Genomic DNA, 23,576 nt, shown 5'->3' on the forward strand with positions numbered 1-23,576 from the left:
TTTCCTCAATTATGTTTATTTTTTGGTTATTAATATAATTTCCACTAATAGACTTGGACTGAAAATATTCTTTAGTTTGTGATCCTATTTATTTTAAACCTTATCGTTTTAATTTTTAAAATTTTTTTAATTGTGTTATCATTGTACCCTTTGACAGTAGATGGCATAAGAGTGAGTGAGTGAGAAAGCAACTGTAACACATAAAATTCAGCAAATTTATATCTGGGTTTCTTTGGACTCCTTATGCTAGTGTCATCTGGTCTTACTGATTTGTTTTAATACATATTGCGAAGCAATTCTAAAATTCTCTAATCAGTGCAAATCTTTCAGAGCAGGTGAGGTAAACCAGATGTGCTGACTTGAGATGGGTCCCTTTATTGTTATATTTCTGTCCCAGGAAAGATTTGTCTCCTGTCTAAATCCACATGGGATAATAAACCTCAACTTGCATGTTTCTGCAATGAAATGTAGCCTAGGGTTGTGAAAATCAGGTTAGCATTTCACATACAACAGTAAAACAGCATCCACACCATGTCTAAAAAAAGGATAAGTGAAAAAGATCAATTCCATTTTATTTAGAATTATTAAGAAAGTAAAGCACTGTGATAAAATACTGTAATACTAGAGTGCGATAACTTTAATCTAATAAACATTTTAAAGGCGGTCTACAAATTGACTGAAAGGAAGGAGTCAGATTTTTCGCTTTCTTTGTAGTACATAGAAGAAATCTGAAAAATTATATGGGGAAAAAGAAGTCTAATTCTCTTGTTACATATTAACAAAACAGATTTAGGGAAGGTGGAGGATGATAAGTGTTTGACTTCTCTGTAACCAAAAATTCATATTTGTTCTTCATGCTTCTTTTCCCAGAGTTTTCCAAAATAGTCAGTTTGTCTGTGACAGACAGACGTGTGATTTTCCTTTACATTGATGAAAACAACTTTGAATATTTCCTTTGAGCACCTACATACAGATATACTTGGGGACAAAAGGATGTGTGAACATTTCTATTGACATCCCTTGTTATCCCTCTTTTGGCTTTAATCAGCAGAGATGTGAATTTCACTAAATAGGTTGTTAATGAATCTTTCTGGCATTATATTGCTGATATTGTTATGGTTTAACAATAGCAGAGAATGAAAGCCTTTAGAGGGAGAAGCAACAAGCTTTTTCACAGTGACTTTAGCAGAAACAAAGATTACCTGTTAAAGTAAAAGTGGTTTGTGTGCTCTTTAATTATAAATATGCAATAAATTCAAATAAATTCACATAGCCAATTGAAAATAATCTTCAAGCAAATTTGCTGGTAGTGTGCATTATTTTTTTTGCCTAGCTTAACAAAGCCTCTTGGATATGAATTTGTATAAAATTTTAACAGAGCCATAAAGAATTAACTACTGTTAAAAATAACCATTATCTTCAGAAAGTTATTTTCTTCTTTAGCTACAAGAGGGGATTTGCTTTTCCTTAGGGAATATAAGTAGTGTTCACTTAGGAACAAATCAAACCCACTCCTAACTGTATTTATGCAGGTCTAGTGTCTCCATTCCTTACACAAGATAAGTTGTATTGTTTTCTCTTTATTTTCCTATTTGTGCTTTACATTTTTTTTTGTCCTCAGGATTAGGATTATGGCCATGATTAAGAAAAAAATTTGTGGAGACTTTAGACATCCTTTGGTTTCCCTGCATAGCTTCTGTTGTTGGAGACATGAATAGTTACAGAGAAACTCCAGTGTTTTGAATAGAAAGATGCTATAATTTGAACTGTAAATAAGTACAGGGTAGGCATAATGTATGATTATTGAAGCTACATAGCCACAGGTTCTTCTAGAAGGAAGGCAGCATTCCAAAATATATCAAAATCAGGCATTTAAAGGGAATGCAGTAATGACCTTTAGCTAATTACTTTCTCAGTAAGTAGAGTCTCTTGGTTGCCATAAAATTTTACCAACATTTTCCCCCTCAGAATTAGTTCGTCATATAAAGAGGAAGTATTTCTAAGAAACCAGTAGCTGGTAAAACTATGAATGTGGTCACAGATAGCACATTTTTTCATTTCCATAAGTAATACCAGTATTAAATGGCTGTAGTTTAAGGTCAGTATAGAGCATAACTACATTTATAATCCACTAATCCTAGAAGCTCTGTCTCTCTGACATCTCTTTAACAGTGCTTTAATGAGGCTTTGCATGAGTTTACAGCCTTCATTCAAATATCATATTAAAGCACAGAGGTCATGACTTGGGTGGTTCTCATTCGTCAGGTACTGTGTTTTCTCACATGTTTATTAGTATATAAATAAACACTTTAATATACGTATTAATCAAATGGGACTTTTTAACTCCCTCTCATCTTCTCCCTTGCCTTACATTTGTTGCCCTTAATCTTTTTTCAGACCATCGTTGCCAAACTATGGATAAATTTGAGCCTCTGCCTGTTGCTATGTCACTACTGAGTTGAGCTGATCAACAAGAAATACTTACAGCCAGTGTGAAATGCATCACAAATTAACTTTCAGGTTGATCCCAGAAGATGTGATCTTTTGGCTAGTCTTTTCATTTCCAGCCCTTCCCTTCAAGCAGATAAGTTTTTATGGTTGCATGCATCACAGTCAACAAGATTTTTGGGGCAATGTTGATCCCTAAAAGCTTGGTGATAAGAATGCCTTAGTGTTCTCATCTCAGGTTGTTCTGTCACTTACACATGCCTACATTTCAGCTGGGCCCATTCATCCTGTCTGTGGCTCATGCATCCCTGTACAGGGATCTTTGTAGGCTTATTGTGGTTTCTATTTCTTGATCCTCTGTCATAGACTTGTTAGGATAAGACTATGTCATGCAGGTTTAAGGTTTTGCTTTTTGGGTACATTATAGAGGAAATAGATGCTTAGCTGCCATTCTTTTCTGAAGTGCTGTGGTCCCTTGAGTCCATGGCACATGTTAGCCTCATAGATGAACAGCTGCACATCCAGCACAACCTCTGTGTTCAAGGTACATGTGCAATGCTTGAGGCCATTCTGAGAAAGAATATTTTTTCGGGGCCAAAATAAGAAGGAAAAGTGTTGATATTAAATTCAGAGTCAGGTGGATCCTGCAATTTCAGGAATGCATTATTTCAGTTTCCTCTCCTTAGGTAACTGGAGGTTCAAACATGTTCCACAGCCCAGCTAAGGGACTCACCCACCTTTCCTCCTTCCACTTGTCATCAGGCTGCCCCAAAATAGATTCACAAGTGCTTTTCTTCTTACTTGATACAATTAGTGCTCTTTTGAAGAGGCCAGGGACATAGATCCCTGAGCATTGCTGGATGAATGTACTTGAAGGCTGGAAAGTTTCTACCAAATTTCTAGATAGAGGCTGCTCATTGCAGGTAGATGCCTCTATCAGGTGAACAATCCTGTCAAAGCAAGTGAAGCCTCTTGATATGGTAGAATGTGTCTGAATGGCAATATTCTGTTCCTGTGACAGAAATAATAAAAAAACCCCTGAGACTGTAGTTAAGAGTCATCTTTCTAAAAATTTGGTGTAGAGTCTACTCTTTTCTGCCTCCATAGGAAAGAAAGTGTGCTGCTGCTACTGAGATGTGCCCAGGTGAGCTGCAGCCCCTGAAGCTGCAGGCTTGGCAGAGGGGAGGCTGGGAGAGCCTGTACCTGAAAATCCTGTGGTGCTTCCTGGGTTTATCATGTGGCATACTCTGGGACATTCATTCCGTGGTTAGCACAGCGTCTTCAGGAATTTGGCTTTGAGGGGAGAGCTGAAAGCATTTGTGTAGGACTGCATGAATTCATCTGCTGAGCCTTTTACATTTATTCAGCATATCCACTGATTCCAAGCAGTTTATAATTATGCATAGCTCAAAGTGGCTATGGCACCCATTAATTTTTTACAATGTAATAACTCATATCTCACTGTCAGTGACCTACCTGTCATAGCTTCCAGTACAGCTGAATGTGTGCTCATTCTGAGTAAATGACCTCTTAGAGAAAGGAAAAAATGTAGATTCACAAACAAATTTTCTCCTTCTGCTTTAGAGCTCCTTAGGTGTTTCCATTCTGTGTGTCCGCTGATCTTCCTCAAATTTACTAGACAGACTTGCATTCTCAAACTGGGTTTGTTTTTTCATCATGTCAACAACATTTCTTCAACAAGGAGTATTTATTATTTATTTGAAAATGGAATATGCACCTTCTGCATGGGAAGATTCCTGCACTGAAATATTACTGGTGCAACAAGCACTAGTGTAAATCAGAAGTAATTCACTGAAATTGATGCAGTTGCAACAATATAAAAATAACACAAATGAAATGTCTTCAAGACCTAGTACTGTGATTCCTTGAGCCATTAGTTTCTCAGTTTAAGCTTGTACCAATCAAGTCAATCAGTAGTGGGAGGAAGAGAGAAGAAGAAATGAAATAGAATCATTATACACACTTAAGTTTAGTAAGCATATAATATATCATTGTAAGCCTTACCAAATTTTATTACTCTGGGATTTTAAATTTTCCTCGTTTTTCTTTGGACAAAGAAATGACTAGCTTTTGTCAGGTAAATGTATAGATAAATACTTAGTGTATATAAAAAAAGAGAAGCAACATAACAGTAATCCTTAAATCAGCTTTACATGCTGCCTTAAAACAGTGGAATACTTTGCATGATTTAAATACTAAACTTCAAAATCTAAGTTCATTGCTCCACTCTCAGGGAAGGGGAAGACCCACTGAATTGTACTCCAAGGGTGGGCTAGCGCAGCCATATGTTGCTGTGGACAAGCAAAACCAATCAGGAATACCAGTCTGAGAGAGCGACTAACCCACTTTCCACATCAGTGACACCAAAGCAGTTTATCTGTTTTCTTGGAAACATGCCTGTGCTTCTGTCCCCTTCCTTCTTGAAATGTGCTGCGTGCAGAGCAGCTGCCAAGCCAGATGAATCGCGCACTAGGGGGAATCACTGAAAATAAGCATGCAGATTGAAAATAGGGTTTGGGAATAATTGCAGGAGAGCAACACAAGCACGATTTTCACCATTCTGGCTTCCTCAGCCAATTTCCAAATGCTTCATGTTCTGTGGAATGCATTCTAGAAGAGTTGTAGTGACTTGAGCTATATCAGAAACTCATTGCTGTCAATGACTTTTAACAGCCAAAGATTTGCAGCAATCCCTCATTCCCCAGAATTCTGCATCCAAGGCCTCACCTGTTCATGAAAAACCTAAAAGAGTGCACTCCAGTAAAACATGGCATTTGGTACCTATGCCCAAAACTGAGACAAAGTCCTGCCCAACTCAAATGCTACCAGACAGCAGGGGCATGTCCCTGTCTGCCCAGACATGTTCTGTCTCCTCTGTCCCTGGGCAGCTCACTGGCTATTTTACAAGCCACTATACAGTGTATCCAGCACACAAGAGACTCCTGAAAAAATAGAAAGTTCACTTTTCTTAGTTGACAGCTAGATAAAAAGCTTCTTCTAGGAACACAACCTGAGCTCTCATCTAGAAGCAGGAAAAAGCTTATTTAAGCACTGTCAGGGTCTGCTGGCAAGACCCCAACAGTGTGAAAGTCCTTTTTTCCCTAGCCCAACTGCTGAAGAAAAGGTCTGGAATGCGTGAAGCCAAGTTTTTAAGGTTGTTTCTTTTTTTTTACCTATAAGAGCTTCTTTCTGACCTGCCGAGGTCCAGCTAGTACAGAAGCCATGGCAGTCTCCTTCCAGCCCCAGGCGTGTCCCGCATTATATACTCAAAATTACATGTACCATGTTTACAGTTCCCGTACCAATACCTAAAATCTATGTTGGACAGTGTGTCCCTGTCCTAGGCCAATAGAAAAGTGTCACTATCACACCAAGACATGGAGGACAAGAAGAAGGAAGAAGAGGCAAGGGCACGTCCAGACTCCTCCATCTTGTACCCCTGAATTACATTCTAAAAATCCCCAAAATTCTACTTTTCCACCCTGTGTCAATTCCCCTATTACACTGCTCAAACCCTTTTGGCTTGTAATTCCTCATGTAAGGTTGGCAGCCTCTCCCATGGGCTAAAATCGAAGCCACAGGTGTTTTTGAATTCTTACCAAGATCCCTGAACCCCTTGCCAGAGTCTTGAGGCATCTGGGGCAGCCAAAGGGATGCTCTGGACTCCAACAAAGGACCTTGTCTACCCAAGAGGATACACACTTGTATTTTCTAGTGTTTCTCAACCATTATAGACACTTTAATGCACTATAGGTGAAAGAGGGAACGTTTCCATCTCTTCCTGTTGAAGCACTCTTACTCTGAAAAAGAATGCAAGATTTATTATTGTACAACAAAATGCAACACAAAGCTAGACTGCTTTTTCTGTATTTTACCATAGAGACAAATGTATAGATTTCTTGTCCTTATCAGAGGCTTTATAAAGATTTAAGGAACAATCACTGTGTAAAGACTGTTTAGAAAAGGATTAGGATTCAGCTGTCTTATTGCCAGTGTCTTAGCCATTAAGCTATGAACCAAAGACAAATTTTTCTGGTTTTTTTTCTAGTGTTCCAATCCAATTGATCCTTATTTTGTTATTATTCTACAGCTTGGTTTCATCATAACATCCTCCAGAATTTTTCTATTTCTTTCTAAATGTCTTTCCAGAGAAACCCAGATCCTCTTACAGGAGGTTAAACAGAGCATTAAAATATTTTCTTAGTGTGCTTTTGTCCTCCAAAACCCAAATTTCTCATTTTGCTTTGAGTATTCCAGCACTTACACAGTGATAAAAGATGAAACAGCAGTAAAAATTAAACTTGTCCTTTAGTTGTCCTCATTGGGGTGTGCTTAAAGGGGTTAGGAGAAATCTTGCCAAGCCATTTCCTCCTAAAAATACAGAGGGAGAAATACCAGGCACAGCCATGCCTTATGCATCAACTTTTCATGTAAGTCAATACTGAGGAAGAGCTACAAATTATCAGATGGGCACCTCTCAGATTAGAGAGCAACTAAACTGATGTATATAGAGTCATTGTTCAGGACTGCAGAAAAATTTAGGAATATTGTCTTGGTGAATTTGGTGTCCAGTATTTCAGGATAGGCTGCTAGAGCCTCTTTGGTTAGTCACAGATTCCTGAAAACCGGAATAACAAAAACAACTTTTCTCCTTGTCACCACTGAGGTTATTTTATTTTTTTGGCATTAGCACAGCTAATATAAGATCTGGCCAGTTCTCTTGCAGGACTGTTTATATTACAAAGGAAGCTAGGTCTGTTCCTCCAGTTACGGACTGCACCCCAGAGTCTCAAGAGTTTTGGTTGTTCAAACATATGTATTGCATGTATATTTGGCTTTAACACTATAGTCTTTATTCAAGCAAAACCACCCACTATGGTCAAAAATAGCAGTGTAATTTGGCATCCAGTTACAATCTATTCTCAAGTGGTATTGTTCTCTTCCCACTACTGTTACTTCTTGCTTGAGTAATTATTTTTCTTCTCTCAGATTCCTCCAGCTTTAATAATTTATTAAATCTACTGATTATTTTTCTTTCTCCTTCTATATAAGAGGAAATAAAAGTTGACAAAACTTCAGAATGAGGTGACAGAATTCATATAATGCTATTACCATACTTCTTGCATATGCAAAGAAGACTGCAATGGATTCCATATTTCCTCTCTTTCTTCTTCTTAATACAGTCTTAACAAGTTAAATACCTTTTGGAATCTATGGTAAATATGAAGCAGATATTCCATTGTGGCATTTGAAAAAAAACCCATATCTATGTATAATTTTTTTGTCTATAAGTAAATATACCCTTATTTTCAAGGAAAGTGACTTTTATTACATAGAAGGGCAGTAAAAACAAAGTAAAATTTTAGAAATAGATTTTATTTCCCTTCTGTTGGATATCTTCCAGTGTGACAATGTTTCTAAAATCTTGCATGGAAAGATTTTGTGTTTCAAATATTTTTTGAGAAAAAAAAGCATCATAATCTTAGATCCCAGACTTTTCCAAAGCCTCACTATTTGGAAAGAAACATGTTTTTTGATTGTGTATGTATACATATATGCAGTCATACATGTACATGCCAACAGTTTTAGAGTGCCATCTGCTGTCATACGAGACTAAATAGTGTTATTTCTGTTAGGTTTTTAGGATCAATAAAGTTGTGCCCTTGAAAGATTTTCTGATTAAATTGCACTACAAGGCAAAGCACATTTTTAAATTGCAGGAGGTACAAAGGTGTTTTTGCCAACCTTTGGATGTATGGAATCATAGAGTCATACAACAGTTTGTGTTGGATGAGATCTTGATGATGATCTTTTTATAACCCTCCTCCCAGCACCGCCATGTAACTTGACCAGGTTATTCAAATCCCCATCCAATCTGACCTCCTGAGCTTGGAGGAGGCAATCCTTGAATATTAACCAGTCTTCTTGTGCCTCTCTTCCCTACAGGGTTTTATTGCATGGCATTCTCTCCAGTCATAGGAACCGCTCCACCACAACTCTGTGATAAGATTGTAGACCTGATAATTTGTGTATAGCTCTAATTCATCTTGTTTATTGCACATTTCATACATGTTTGATAGGGGCATTTAAGTTGAACTCTTATGATGTCGATTTGCTGGCTGGAGTGGCATGAATTTCTTTGTGCTTCTCTTTAGGTGCTCTCCTGATGGCCTGCAATCCCTCTCCAGGTTGTGGGCATCTCTTGCTGATACTGGCATCAGACAGGTAGGGGTGAGTTGGATTAAGGTTCTCTTTCCTCAGCAACTTTAGTATAAAGGTGTCTTCACCAGCTTGGCAAGCCTATGACCAAAGATGCTCTTCCCCTCTGACAGATGGACACACACATGCACCCCTCTCTACTGCATTATGCTTGAACTCGTGTGATTGCTGAATCTTCCTGACTCACCTGTCTGCATAATCTCTTTATTCTTTTGGCAATAAATGAAAAATTATTTTAATGGAAGGCTTGTGTAAAATATTGTTGATTTTCTTAAAATGTTAGCCTATCAAGACCAAGAGGTTATTTTATTGCTGATCTAGAAATATGTTGCACTGACTCCAGGCAAATGTGAACAGAAGCAAAAGTGTTCAGATGCAACATTTAATCTCCTTCTTGAGACTGAAAATTGAAACTTCTTCAGGAGAAAAGTCTGCTTTAAAAATTGAAGCTACAGAAAGATTAAGGCAAAAAATCAATGTTGCCACTTGTCATAGCTTCCTCAGAGATGCAAATCCCACCCCCCAGCCATATGGCATTACATTCAAGAATGAAAACTTGCTCAAATGCTGTCTCTTAAGAATGTTTAGTACTTCCCTCTGGTGGTCTGTCCCATAAAATACTTCTCAGAAATTGCTTAAACCATTCTCTTTGAACTCAGGACAGTTTGTGAAGATGTTTGTGAAGATGTACATGGACAGATGTTTGTATTAGTTTTCAGATTGGATCTGAAGTGGCTTCCACTAGGAGGTGGTCAAAAACTTTTTAAAATTATAGGATGTTTAGTAACATTATCTGGGTTTCCAGTTTGGATTAGGTATGCTGTATTTGTGAATTTTAACTAAACTTCAAACCTCTGGAAAATCACCAGATGACATTTAGCTGTTTTTAAGAAAGAAAGAATGAAAGCCAGCTGTGTACTATTTTGACAAGTTGACTTCTTAATCCCTTTAGGAAAGACAGCCAGTGAATCAGCACATTTTCTTTTTTCTGACGTCATTGTATAGCTACACCTCCTACTCTATCATGATGTGTTTATGTGCTGTCATGATTATTTTTTCTTCCCCCTGAAATATATTCTTGTAGAAATTATGACACTCTAATTAAATGATATTGTGTACTTTTGCTGCCTCTGTGTTTTCTAAAACAATAAATTTTCACTTTTTACTTCTTTTAGCATTCAAATGCTAAATACATCTATCCTCAATTTAGTGTGTCATCAATATTTTCAATTTTTTTTTTGTAATGAGCACCTAAAATAGGCTTTTAATATAGGCATTCACAGAAAAAAAATGAGTTAAAAGGAGTCAATAACTATGGCTAACATTTGAAAAGTGACGGTATATTCAACTTCATTCTCCTTTTCTGAACCCACCTGCTTTTAAATGTTAACCATTTGTATTGCTGTGAATGACATTTTTCTGTGAACTATTTATCTTTCTGCTCCTTTCTCATACATTTGTTTACATAGTCTTTAGTCTTATTTACTACTGTTATTACATAAATACTTGGTCTGTAAAAAATGGTGCATTTCTTTAGAAGTTATCCTCTTCTCTTTCCCACTTTCTTCTGCAAGATCATATTTTAAGATGCACTTTTTATTTAACGACTCTTTCAGTGACTTAAACAGCATTCAAGGTAAAATATAGGAGCAACTGAACCTAAACTGGAAAACTCATTCTGTTAGCTCTAATGCTGAGTTATCACTTGTTTTGAGAGTTCTGAGGTGCTTTTAAATTTTGGAAAGGCAAGGATATCCACGCCATAGATCTATTTTACATGTATGGAAACTTAAACAGAGTTAGCTATTGACCTGTCATGAAAAATGTGATTTCCACTGGGAGAATAGTTTGAAAAATAGTAGGAATCCACCCCATTTGTGTCAGCCTTCAAAGTTTTCTTATACAAAACCCATTTTTGGTAGAATATAAGTGAGAGAAATCTTGTCACGTAAACCTGAGAAAAATGTATATTTTGAAGGTCACCACTGAGATGGATATTTGAAACTGATTCCAAATTCCTGTATTTCACTAGGTATATATTTTGGCAGAAAAATACAGAACAAGATACTCAAAGATCTTGCCCAAGATTCTGTGTTAAAAGACTGACTGTTCTATTGGCTTCCTACACAATCAGGATCCGAGAAAGTTAAAAGATACAGCTAGCTATAGCCTACCACAAATCAGATAAATTTCACTTTAAGTAATAATATCCTTGAATGGAAATAAAAAGGCTAAAAGTTTGGATTTATTGTCTGTGTGAAAGAAGAATCACAATTTAAAAAAAAAAACATTTGAGAAGAAAAGAAACAACAAACAGCAAAAAGTCTCATTTTCAGCTTTTTCTTTAGCTAGACATCCTATGTTCCTAAATCCCTGAGAAGCCAGCAACATGGTGGAAATTTCAGGCAGGTGGAAATTCAGTGGCTGAAAGAATGTGGTATTCTTACACACCATTCAGGCTGTCTGGCAAACAGACAGGTGAGAAACCAAGCAGAGAAGCAGACAATTTGTCTTAAATACTTAATTCCTTAGATAAGGTTGAGAGAATCAATATAGATTCCTGGAGTATTTTAGTCTGATATAACTGACTTTTCAGTCTATCTTAAGAATAGTTTGCATGGTCAGAATGGCTTCCATGGGGGGTCTCAAAGCACTTCCCAAATGCTCTTGAATGAAGTCTTGTAATGCATTGTTTACACTGGGCAAGAAACAAACATGAGAATTGATGGAAACTTTTCCTTTTACTGGAGACAATCCAAATTAGCTTTGCCGAGCACTCCCTTCACTCCAAGTGGAAAGAACATAAATTGTACACATATTCTCTAAGAGAGAGAACCTGCTCGTAATCCTGTTCTTTCAAAAATACAGATATATTCTGGCAAGAAAGATAGAAGCAAAGGAGAAAAGGTATATCCTGGTATTATAAATAACTCTAATTTATGATTAAAAATTGCTTAAACAAAATCCAGACAGCTTCTGCAATAATTAAATAGAATAAGTTTATTTTCAGAGTTGCGCTTTACCCATGGGTCTGCAAATTTGGCAAGACTTTTACATGTCTGCTTTTATTCATAAAATTTTTAAAACATAAGGATTGACTTATAAGAGTAAATAATGCTCACTTTAAAAATATGCTGCTGCAAATAAAAAAAATTGAGGACAGAAGCAATTCATATCCCAAATTACCACTGAAAATAGGAAAGTTAAAAAATAAAAAGGAATTTACATCCTTCAAATGCTGTTCAGGTTCCAACTATTATTCTGTGAATATATGCCATGACTTAATATATGTTCAATATGTGTTGTTCTTCTTGACCTTAAACAAAATAAATCACTATGTGTCATCTTTTTATATTAATATTTTCTTTTTTACTGCATGTGCATTCATTCATTACACACCTTTACCAAGCTGTTTGGATCAAAGAATTCCAGTTTTTCTTATAATTGAAACATAAGCACCTAATGTAATTTTTAAGACTTACAAAGTGCCAGTGAGGTCTAAAACTGAAATTAGTGTCTGTGCAAGACCTTTCTGTAATTTTCTTGAAGTGTCAAATATCAAGGTCAGATTTGATTACATCAATACAGAGAGACAAAACAATACTTGGGGACCCTTTACTCAGCTCCATGGGACCAGGCCTTTTACTAGAGTTCATAAATCAGAAGAAAAATGACAGTGTTTCCAACTCAAATGTGAAAGCACCCCTTCAAGCCTTTATTATGATAGTATTAGTGCAGATCTTATCATCATACAGTTACTGTGGTGCATTAGTGCCTTCAAAAGAAAGGGATTCACTTTTGAATAAAGCAGACATTATGTTTTCTGTAACTACCATAATTTTGAGGAAAGCTGGCAATGGCATCCCTAAGTTTTTGGGAAAGTGTTTGTTTAGGTCTTGCAGATCAATGTCATTCTTTAACATTTTACTGCTCTTCTTTCATTATGACTGAAAAAGCTCCCAACAATAAATTGTCATTGACACCAGAGTAAAATTAATTTTGAAAGCATTCCCAGCCATAATATTCAAAATGCAAGCATTATGCTACTGAAGGTACTTGCAAGAATAAATACCCTAATGAAGTTTGGATAATTCTTTAAAGAAAAAAATCTTTTATTCAGCTATAACATCCTTGAAGAATAGTGATGGAGTTACATTATCAAACACAAAAACCCTATAAAGGGATAAAGAATTCTACTTTAAGAAATTTAATATATTTCTGAAACTAATACATATGGAAGATAAAAATAGAGGAATACAGTTCCTTTACCATTTTAGAAGGTTTAAGACTAGAGTTTTAGGGGAATACAAATATTTTTCAAGCAGTCACTTTAATCTTAGTCCTTTGGTGTCCTATTTCAAGAGAGGGAAAGAAAGACAGAAACTGACAGAGCATGGCAGTTCACTCAGATTCCTACAGCAGGGTGGGAAGAATTGCTACATGGAGAAGCCTGTCTTTCTCCTCTGACTACAGGTTGCCTTGAGCAATCAGCTTATACTTGATTCCTGACATTTAGAGAGCTAAAATTAGGCAAGATAAATTCCACCTTATGTTAAATAGTTCTCCATGATGACAGAAACACGAAAAAAACTGTGAGGTGGAAGATAATGGGATTATCTGCATTGCTTGTGCCGGGGGTGCACTGAAGAACCTTTGGTCCTCAGCTGAGCTTTGAGAATACAGTGCAGAATGCAAACACAGAACAAGAGAGCACAGCCTACCCTAGAGAGCTTATTCATTCCTCACGGTCAAAGACACTAATTGTTCTACCAGAGCAGGAGTACCCTCCTGTGCTGGTTTGCTACAAATCTATGATCTCACTCACAATTCAGTAATGAAAATTATAACACAATAACATAATACATTAGAAATGAAAAAATGTTAATACATTCTATTGATATTGATATTGTCTCTGATTCTTAAGGATATCTTAATTATTAAGCTTCCCAGAATAAAAAGTCTAGTTTCCATCACAAGCTGAAAACTTTTAACAAATGGAATGTTTTGAGAATTCAAAAGCATTTCTAAGCATATGGATTCCTATTCCATGTGTGTCAGGTGGAGACATAAATGTTTCTCTATAGCTATAGGTGGGCTTTAGTGTCAAGCTTTCTCATCAGAATATGTAGAAGCATAATTTTCTAAGGGATTTTGCTTAAAGATTCAAGGCCAAAATCAGATAAAATCTTCAGAACTTCAGGGTACATATTCCAGACCCACTATCCATCCAGTGTGACTTGTTTTCTTTATCCTTCAGCTTGTACTCATATATCTCAGTGCAGATTATCACAGATGATACAGGTCATAATACAGGTCATAACAGTGGACAAAATCTCTGCAATATTTGATGTTTTTTCTTAGAGGACAGGCGCTATGGTCTTTGGCCAATTTGGTTTTGTCTTTTCTGTGTGACACACAAAAAATATAGTTATATCATATCCTGTTTGATATCCCATTTTAAATGGTGGCCCTGCTAGATACATGGTCAATATATGATTGTCATGCCATATTTGCCAGGAAGATACTCTAAATTCTTTTATACTGGGGACTGAGCTGGAACTGCAGCACATTAACTAGTCCTTAAAATTCCAATGACCTCTACAGGAACAGAAAACATTTAAGCATTAAGAAACAAGCAGTAGGTGTTGCAAAATATATAATAGGTTGCAATGCAAAATCTAGTTATTATTAGTTTGCTTTTTAACAGACTTTTTCACAGCATCATTTTTTTAAACATACCTGAGTGTTGGAGTTGATGAATACTAATTAATTTATTTATTTTCACCAAAAAATGTTTTAAGTTACAACTTGCCTGTGTACTTACAGTTGCCTGTGAGGCATACCTTGTGAAGTCTGGTAGATGAAATATAGCTGGATGTATGGTAAAATCTAAGATAAGAATTTAAGGAGTAATATATAACAATAACTGTAATAATTAAGAGATAAATGAATTGGAAAGAAATTAACCTGTTGCAGTTTTTTAGCTGATACAATAGTGTTATTACTAAAATTTGAGAACTTCCATCAGACTTTGCTAGACACCTCAAGAGATAGCTAAGCCCCTCATTAAAAGGGTTTAGATAGTTATAGCAGAAAATTAAAAGCTTATGATTCATTTTGCTATTACAGAAGAAATAACATTACATTGAATTTATAAATTATTCTTTTTGTCATAGAATGCATAATGAATCACAATTTTGTTCATCACTTGCCTATAATTAATTTAACAGGCATAGAGATGGTGTAATATATTTTCTCCAATTCTAATTTTTATTAATAGAAGTCCTTTCAGGTTTAGCATAGTGATGAAGAGGAATGTAGTGTTGGGGTTACAAAGGAGCAAAGAAAATAAGTCTTCAAATTTCAGTTCTGCTTTACATAGTAATCTGTTTAACAGAGAAAATTATTCTATTCCTCACAACAGAGCATGCACATTATGGAAGAGGGTTGTATGCTGTTTTAATGAAGCCACAGACTACAACACAGAGATTATGAAGGGATTTTTTAGGCTATAGATGCTTACCCAATTACAGAAGCATGCAGGGAATATATATATTTACTCCTTCCTCTGGTTAATATGCAAACACTTGTAAGGGTAATGAAATTAATTGTATTACATCAGTGATTCCATGGAAAATATTTATTTATATGTATTTATATATAAAATATCAGCTCTCTTTCCATCAAATAACTGTCCTTACTCCTGGAGAAACTTTCAACATTTCTCTTTCTCTGGAGAAAATAACACAAAAGTTAATAAAACCAGAAGTTAATTTTCTAAATGTTCATTTTAAAAGATATCAGTGAGATATATATAAATATATATTAAGACTAATTTGAAATATATTCCCTTTTTTTCAAGTGAAGGCATCTGTTATTTTTGTGGTATTTCTCAAAATGAAAGCAGTACAAGTTTTAGAGGAATTCTGTATGGCACAGGTACAGCAGATATGGTGGGTCTGTGTTGAGTGTGTGTTTGCACATATCAACAAAAGAGGAGCTTCTGGCTTTGTCCGTGTTGCACAGCTATATAACTCCCAAAGCTTTTGTTCAGGTTTCAAACTGAATCCTTGGAGTGCCTACAGTGTCTGACTCCAGGAGTGCCCTCCAGGACATTCGGAGCACAATGTGGCTGGAGGAAGCTGGCAGAGAGGAGCTGCCCTCTCAGGCCCATCAGAATATCCTTAGGCAGCCTGCAAATCACTGATACTGAGCATGCCAAGTGCCCAGCAATCTCCAGCTCAGGTCTCACCTGGGAAAGAGAAAAGGGAAGTCCTGCACCTGTAGCATCCCATTAGATGGCTCTCCTTAAAGGAATACCTATGATCCATTCAGCAAATCTGTATATTTTCAGTCTCTTCTCACCACAAATGAATCTGTAGTCTTAGGTGATGGTCTCATATTGTAATTGCAGAATGGTTTGGGTTGGCAGCGACCTTAAAGATCACCCAGTTTCAACCCTGTGCCATGGGCAGGAGCATCTTCCACTAGACCAGACTCAGAGCCTCACTGGGCATGGTCTTCAATACTTGGGCTGGGCATCCAGCTGCTCTAGACAACCTGTTTCAGTGTCTCACCAATCTCCCAGTAAAGGATTTCTTCCTAATATCTAAATCTAAATCTACCCTCTTTCAGTTTAAAGGACAGACCTGCATGTGATGTAGCTCAGGTCAGTCGATTATTAAGACTGAGAAATGCCCTGGATCACCATCCTGCTGTGAAAAAGGCAATGCAAATATGGTCTCTCTGTAAACAGTGCAGGCACAAGCTTCTCATCCAGTATCTAGGTTTCCCCAACCATTCACCTGTCCCCAGGGCTGAAAACCAGCCACTTCTCAGCTTGGAAACAGCAAATCTCCATCTGGGCCCAAACTAATTAGCATATCCAGTAAAGCAAAGATAAATTGCCCTTTTGGGGCAACCTCTTTCTGTGGTAGATCCTAGAATCCTTGGATGCATCTACTGCTCTCTAGGACCTTTACTTTTCCACCATCTTCTAACCTCATTTATGATATTTTATGACACATACTAACTAGTGCAGTGAGTGCATTACAGGGTGTGATAACAGCACATTTTGGAGTAAAATGGTATTTTATGTCATAGACAATACAGAGTGGGTGAATACTAAGAGTGTCATGCTAGACATGCTGTGAGGACCTGTGTTATTTCTTGATGAGAAAATAAAATGCAGTTTGGTTATGTCTGAGCTAAGCTAAAAATGCCCGGGGAATTTGGTGCACTGACATTAAGTATGAGCATGAAGTGCCCTTGCTGGCATGGTCTTTTTGAGTGATTGAAAAGAGTAGTGGCCTCCCAGCTTTTCCTCAGCTGCTACAGGACTCCTGTCCCTTATCTTTACCATCTCAGAGCTGCTCTAAGCCATTCTAGCCCATCTTTTTCTATCCATCACTGAACTGTTCTGGTCTCAAAGCCTTCCTTATCTCTGCCTAGCTATTTTCCAAACCCTTCCTGGCCCAGGCTCATGCTCCCTGACACTTCCCAACCACAGGCACAGCTTTTGGCATTGAAGTTCCTGTGCCCCTCTTCTGCATTTTCTGCACGCTGTGGGGGTAGCTGCTGCCATGCCAAGCCATGCTGTTGCAGGCATCTGCTGGTACCGTTCAGCTCAGTTCCACTCATGTCTCTCCAGCAGCAGCTGTGCATCTCATTCTGACAGGGATTTAAAAATACTGCTAAGAGGCATTTATAAAACATTGCCCTAGATGCATTTCAGAGGAAATGTTCAATAAAAAGGGGGAAAAGAAAGCCATCCCTAAAGGAGAATTCTCTCCTCCAGTAGCCACAGAAATTTTCTGGGAGGATCTTTGAGGATTTATTTAGTTTTCTTTCTTAAAAGGATTGGCAAATGTTTTTAGGAGCCATTGGCTTTGTCTCAAAACCTTAATAAAGCATTAAGAAGAATTACATAATTTAAAGGCAGCAAAGGCCAAGTAGGTCATCCATAGCAACTTCTCAGCAGTGCAATCTGACATTGTTCAATGTATTTAGTGGTACCTTTGTCCAGTCTAGATCTGATTTACAAGGGATAAGGCTTCTGACAGTTTGCAACTTTTAATCTTTAGAAGTTTACAATGTAAGAAATGTGATACATGTGACTTTCTTTCAGATAAAGAAACCTCTTTTACACCATACTAATTTCACTTATATCAAAAGTCTCAAAAGTCAAAACATACTTTTATAGCTCAGCAGCAACTTCAATAAAAGTGTAAAAGGGCTACTCAGTGCTTCTCTCTTTTCTGCTCATTCACAGAAAAAGAAGAGCTCTGACTAAGCAAGACCTCTCTCTTTCTATAATTGTCAGTGCACTTCACCTGTTTTCAATCCTTACATCTGATCTTCTGGATGAGTCTCTTTTTTTCCTCCCTTCTCTTTTTTCTTTTCACTTTTGACCTTTTTAGTTATTTCCCAATACCTTTTTTCAGAGGCTTTGGAGGATTTTATTAAATACTTCAGAGTGCTCAGCAAAGCTGTAGGATACCTGAAATTCACAGGAATCTTTCTGATTTACTATATCAATAGATCAGAAAACCACTGTTCCACTGCAATAAACAAGATTTCTTTGTGGTTCAAATGCCACCTCATTTCTGTTTTTAAGCTTTGCCTTTCACTTCCAACAAAATTTTGAAATCACTAATTCTGATATGAGTTATTTGATCCCAAATTTTAGAGCAGCAGATAAGATGTGCCAGCTTGACTTTTGTGTCAAGCAGGATTTTGATCTAGCAGGCAACAGTACTGCAAATCTGCATGCTTAGTTGGGCAGGTAAGAAATCTCACATTGATTTGAACAGGACTACATGGAGGCACAAATTCATTGTGGGTGATTTGGTGATGGTATAGTTAAGACATGACAAAATGAAACAACTAGGCTTGTGTTTGTGCTGAATGAATAGCCTCACAGGATCGGAATTTTGTGGAAAACCTGTATTAAGGCCTTTCATCCACTTGGAGAATCAGAATATTCTGAGTTGGAAAGGACTAACAATAATTGTCAAAGTTCAACTCCTGGTCCTACACAGGGCAGCCCAAGTGTCACACCATGTGTCTGAGAGCAATGTTCAAATGCTTTTTGAACTCTGTCAGGCTGGTGCTGTGACCACTTTCCTGGGGAGCCTAGTCTAGTGCCCAACCACCCTCTGGGTGAAGAAACTTTTTCCGGTATATAAACTAACCTCCTCTGACTCTTTCATGCTCTTTTCTTGAGTCTTGTAACTGGTGACCACAGAGAAAACATTGGTACCTGCCCTTCTGTTCCCTCTCTTGGGGTACCTCAATGAGGAAATGAGGCAATGAGGCACCTCAGTCTCTTCCTCTCCAGGCTGAACAGATGAAGTAACCACAGCCACTCCTTGTATGGCTTCCCCTGAAGATTCTTCATCTTTGTAGCTCTCCTTTGAATACTCTCCAACAGTTTATACTGTGGCACCCAAAGCTCAGCCTATATGTGGCACCCAGCACCCAAGGTGAGGCTGCCCCAGTGCAGAGCAGAGGGGACAACCCCCTCCCTTGCCCGGCTGGTGATGCTGTGCCTGATTCCCCCAGGACACCCCAGGCTGTCTGGTGCCTCCTGGCTGCCAGGGCACTGCTGGCTCATGTTCAACTTGCCATCCACCAGGAGCCCCAGGTCCCTTTGCACAGCTCTGCTTGCCAGCCTCTCATTCCCCACTCTGTCCATACATCCAGGGATGCCCTATCCCCGATGAGAATCTGTCACCACGAGTATATGTGTGCAATGAAGGAAGAATTGTACTAAAACTAGAACTGAAATAAGAATATATTTATTATATTTATATAAAATATATTTATGCTTTCAAGTGCTTGGGGTGCCATTTGAGTTGTAAAGTCTTTTTATATGGAATATTCTCCACACTTTTCACCTGTTGTTCAAGGACATTTTTTGACAATTGATTTTCAGAGCAAACAATTTCTTGTTATGATAGTAAAATACAAGATTTACAATTTATTTTTTGGGGAAGTATTTACAGAAAATTTAAGTAAAAATGAACAAGATATGGCCTCTGCTTGAATGTGAAAATGTAGTGGATATGGTATTATCTGTCATACAACAGGTTGGGATCTCTCTTCAGAATTCTTTCTATGTGCCTTAGACATATTTGAAATAAATCTGGGTAAAATGTTTCCTATTATGTAATGAACATTCTATCTGGTCTACCCAGATAAAACATATACAAGCTTTTCCTCTTTGTAATTTTATGCGCTTAGCTTTTAAAAGGCAGTGCTTTTTTCCCATTGGACTGAAATATTCATAAGTAAAAAAAAAATTTGCAATACCTGCATTTTTCCATGAATCAAACAAAGTGGAAACCTAGTAAAAGTTTCAAGTTATAAACTATTAATCAAGGTGAAAATTGGACATTATATTGCTATGAAAACAATGATTTTGAGTCACCTTAATTGACTTAATCCTCCTGGAATAAAATACTGAATCTCCAAGCTATAATATTCTTTCTAGCAATCTGAATGCTAAAAAAGATCATTGTGATTAATGGGTATCATAATTAATGTAGAATTAATTAATAATGACTTTTGGTTTTTTAGTAAAATGGTAACAGGTATCTCCTGTGGTGCATTTTATGTCTAAAAGAGATTAATGTTTTACTACCATTAAATTATGTGAAACCATTATTCTTCATTTGCTTTGAAAATAAATATATTGTATCTTACTGTTTATCAGGTAGTAAAAGTGTATTAAATTAGATATATTTATACAGGAAGTATATATAGTCCTTAAAGAGAAATTAAATTTTTGGACATAGAACATTTATAATGATATGTAGCCAGACTCAATCTGAATTGCAACAATAAACCTTGTTAAATGAATAATAATTATTTTCATGCTTTATTTTGAACACAGGGCCTTCGAAAACTAAATAGGAAATTGTATACTCAGCAGTATCAACAGATACATATTGATTTTGATAGTCAAGCTCTCTTTTAGGAATAATACGTGAATGCATATATCAAAGGATATTTATCTTTACTTCTGAGAATATAAAAAATTGAGACAGAGTAAGGATGACAGAAAATAAATAATGGGGGCTTGAGACTTTATAATATAATCATCTCTCCTATTTTTTTATTTTGTTGTGATACCAAAAATTAAATATTACCAATTTTTTGTGCTTATATAAAAGTTCAGGACACAACTTACTTAAAGTTAGTGGAACTTGAGAGATTTGACTTTCAAATGCAGTAAATGCTAATTATTGGGACTGAAAATATTTGTACCAAAGTTTTGTTTCAGGTTAAATCAGTATTTTTTGTCTGCTGCATTTGTGTTAGATTTTGAGGGTTTTTTTGATTTTTGTGTAGCTCCATCCTAGTTGGTTATGAAATAGATGATTTCCAAATTGTCCCCAAACTGCACATACTTTGACAGAATTGTGGAGAAATTATATTTTAATGTATATTTATTTAAATCCTCCTAAATATTATTCTTGATATGACATGGATTTAGAAGATGTTTTCTGCAAAAGTGACAGGTATATAATGTATTCTGCATACAGTATATTTCTAAATCCAAATAATGTCTGATTTTTCTCTGTTTTAATACAACAGGATTTTCATTTCTCATATGGCAAGCAGCACCACTTGGGCTTCTCAGCTTGCTCTCTTCTCACTGCCCAGAAGTTTCACCCCTAAATTCTTTTTGCCATAAACTGTGAAATTCTAAGTCTTCCTTAACAGGATGGTTTTTGGGCAGCTTTATAAATGAAAGCTATCATATTTGTACAGAGAGCCTGAGACAGATTTTGCTGTTATTTAAAAATATCAGAAAATACATACATCAATTAAAAAAAAAAAATGGAGTGAGGCAGCTGAAACCCCAAGATTCAGGCTCCTGAATTAGTCATTGTAAGACTCCTTGCCATTAGTCTGTGTACAGGGATAAGTGAGGAGGAAACCAGTGCTTTGGGCTGACTCTGACTTTAAAGGAAATGTCAGTATACAGGATGAATATCTTGTAGCCTAATCCCAGTGTGCTTGCCCCCATGCCTGTTTCATATAGATCCCCCACGTCCCTACACCTGAAAATAGAAAAAACTTTGTGTCACATCCTTCCATTATTTGCTGCTAAGAGAATAGTCATCAGTGAAAGATACCAAACAACATTGTACAAACAACAGTTAGCAGAAGGAGAGGAGAGCCATAAGGCAGAAAGGTTCACGTGTTTGCCTCCAGCCTGAGAGATCATGCATGGCTGTGCCTGTTTGCAAAGCTGTGGAAAAATCCTGTCCTCAGAAATCCATCCACCATGACAGATGTGGACAAATTAGTTTCATTTGCTCTATCTCCTTTCTTATGATGAATTTGTAATGCAGGGCCTGCCAGGCTGATTCTGACTGATCAGGTCTCACATCACCTCACTGTCTGGAGGAAGAGGAGGGGACTGGACTTGGTGTGGGCAGCCAGACACCATTCCTGGCATCAACGTGCCTCTGTCGCTGACATGTAGGCTCAGCCCTTCATGGTTAATTCCTAATGAAACTTTGAAACTCTGGGGCTGGTTAAGCTCTGTAAAGGTCTTCAATTTTGATTAGTCCAACAATTTTCTGGGTGAGCAAACTTCCTGGACCATTTTCTGAAAAGTCTGCTAAAGCAGAGTGCTGGAGCTCTACTCAGAAGTAGGGCACAAAGTTAGTTTCCTCCTTCTAGACTTATCACAGCAAAGTAGAACTTTTATTTTCACTAGTCCTTCTTCCTACACTGAGAAAAGCCATCAAAAGGGCAATAACCTTTGACCTTTCCTTCTGTTACCTAAAAAAAGCTGCTGTGAATTAATTTTAAAAATAGATGCAAATTATCCATTTCAGCCACTCTTGTTTTTTGCATGAATTAAACAGAGCATTTTACTTCATCCTGATTCAATATATTTTTTGCCTACTGGGAGCACAAGTAATAAAAAGCAACCTTATTTAAAGATCACTGCAGTGGGCTTGTGATAGTTGTTCAATAGTTTCAGTGTTGTAGTAGTCTTTGATGGTCATGCTGGTTCCCACTAGGCCTGAACACATTAAAGATCTGAGGAAAGCCATTTTCATTCTTAACAGGAGAATCAATTGGACTGAACACATAGGTTCACACTGATAAAATTAAATTATGTGTACTGAGGAGATGGAATTCTTGCATTTATTTTAGCCTCCAAAGAAACAAATGCTAACCAGTACTTGATATTCAAGCCAGACTAGATAAGAACATAAAGCTAGACATAAAGCTTCTTTTCTTCTTTTTTGTCTTTTTGGTGGTGGTGAGGTTTTATTTTTTAATTTATTTTTTTAAAATTTTTTTGGTGTGCAGAAGATCAATATTACAAGCTACTTTCTTTGATTTATTTCTTCTGAGACAAAAGAAATCTGAAACATTAATGTAGGCTTAGAGGATTAGAACTCAGGCTGAAAAGGACCATTTCTTTGTTTTATACTCCTACAAGGTCCACTGGCATATGGAACTAATTTCAGGGTACTTCATTTCCCCAGACACAGGATCAAGAAAGGCTGCCTGTAGTGCAAATTGCAAGTAACTTCATTGACCGCAAAAAATGTAATTTCCAAAGTCCAGCTCCTTGTGATAAAATAATTATTGATGCCACACTTTTGTCCCCTTTGGTTAGTCCCCTTTCCAGTACCCACAACAATTTGGTATTTTAATGCGCATTGAGATTTGGAGGCATTTAAGTACTAATTTTACTAAGAAATCTTAAATAAACTGTCTTTTTTCATTATTAAATACTTAGAATTCCTATAAGCAACACATGAAGGTTATTTAAGTATTTTATTACTCAATTTCTCATCTGTAAATCTATGGAATAGCAAACACAGTTTCACAACTTTGTTCCACACCACATC

General features: G+C 36.8%; 1 protein-coding gene across 3 annotated transcripts in view; it reads left to right on the forward strand.

Moving 5' to 3' along the window:
- LOC110469389 (uncharacterized) overlaps positions 1-23,576 on the forward strand; it is a 206,548-nt gene that overhangs the window by 99,446 nt on the left and 83,526 nt on the right. For 2 of the 3 annotated variants that reach the window (XM_085570223.1, XM_085570224.1), the window contains one exon: positions 8,625-8,700. In XM_085570223.1, the coding sequence (XP_085426349.1) occupies positions 8,625-8,700 (76 nt within the window). The remainder of the gene's footprint in view (positions 1-8,624; positions 8,701-23,576) is intronic. The other variant, XM_085570225.1, reaches the window with a different exon arrangement.

The sequence above is a fragment of the Lonchura striata genome, chromosome 1A, assembly GCF_050655825.1.
Source record: "Lonchura striata isolate lonStrDom1 chromosome 1A, ASM5065582v1, whole genome shotgun sequence".
NCBI lineage: Eukaryota > Metazoa > Chordata > Aves > Passeriformes > Estrildidae > Lonchura > Lonchura striata.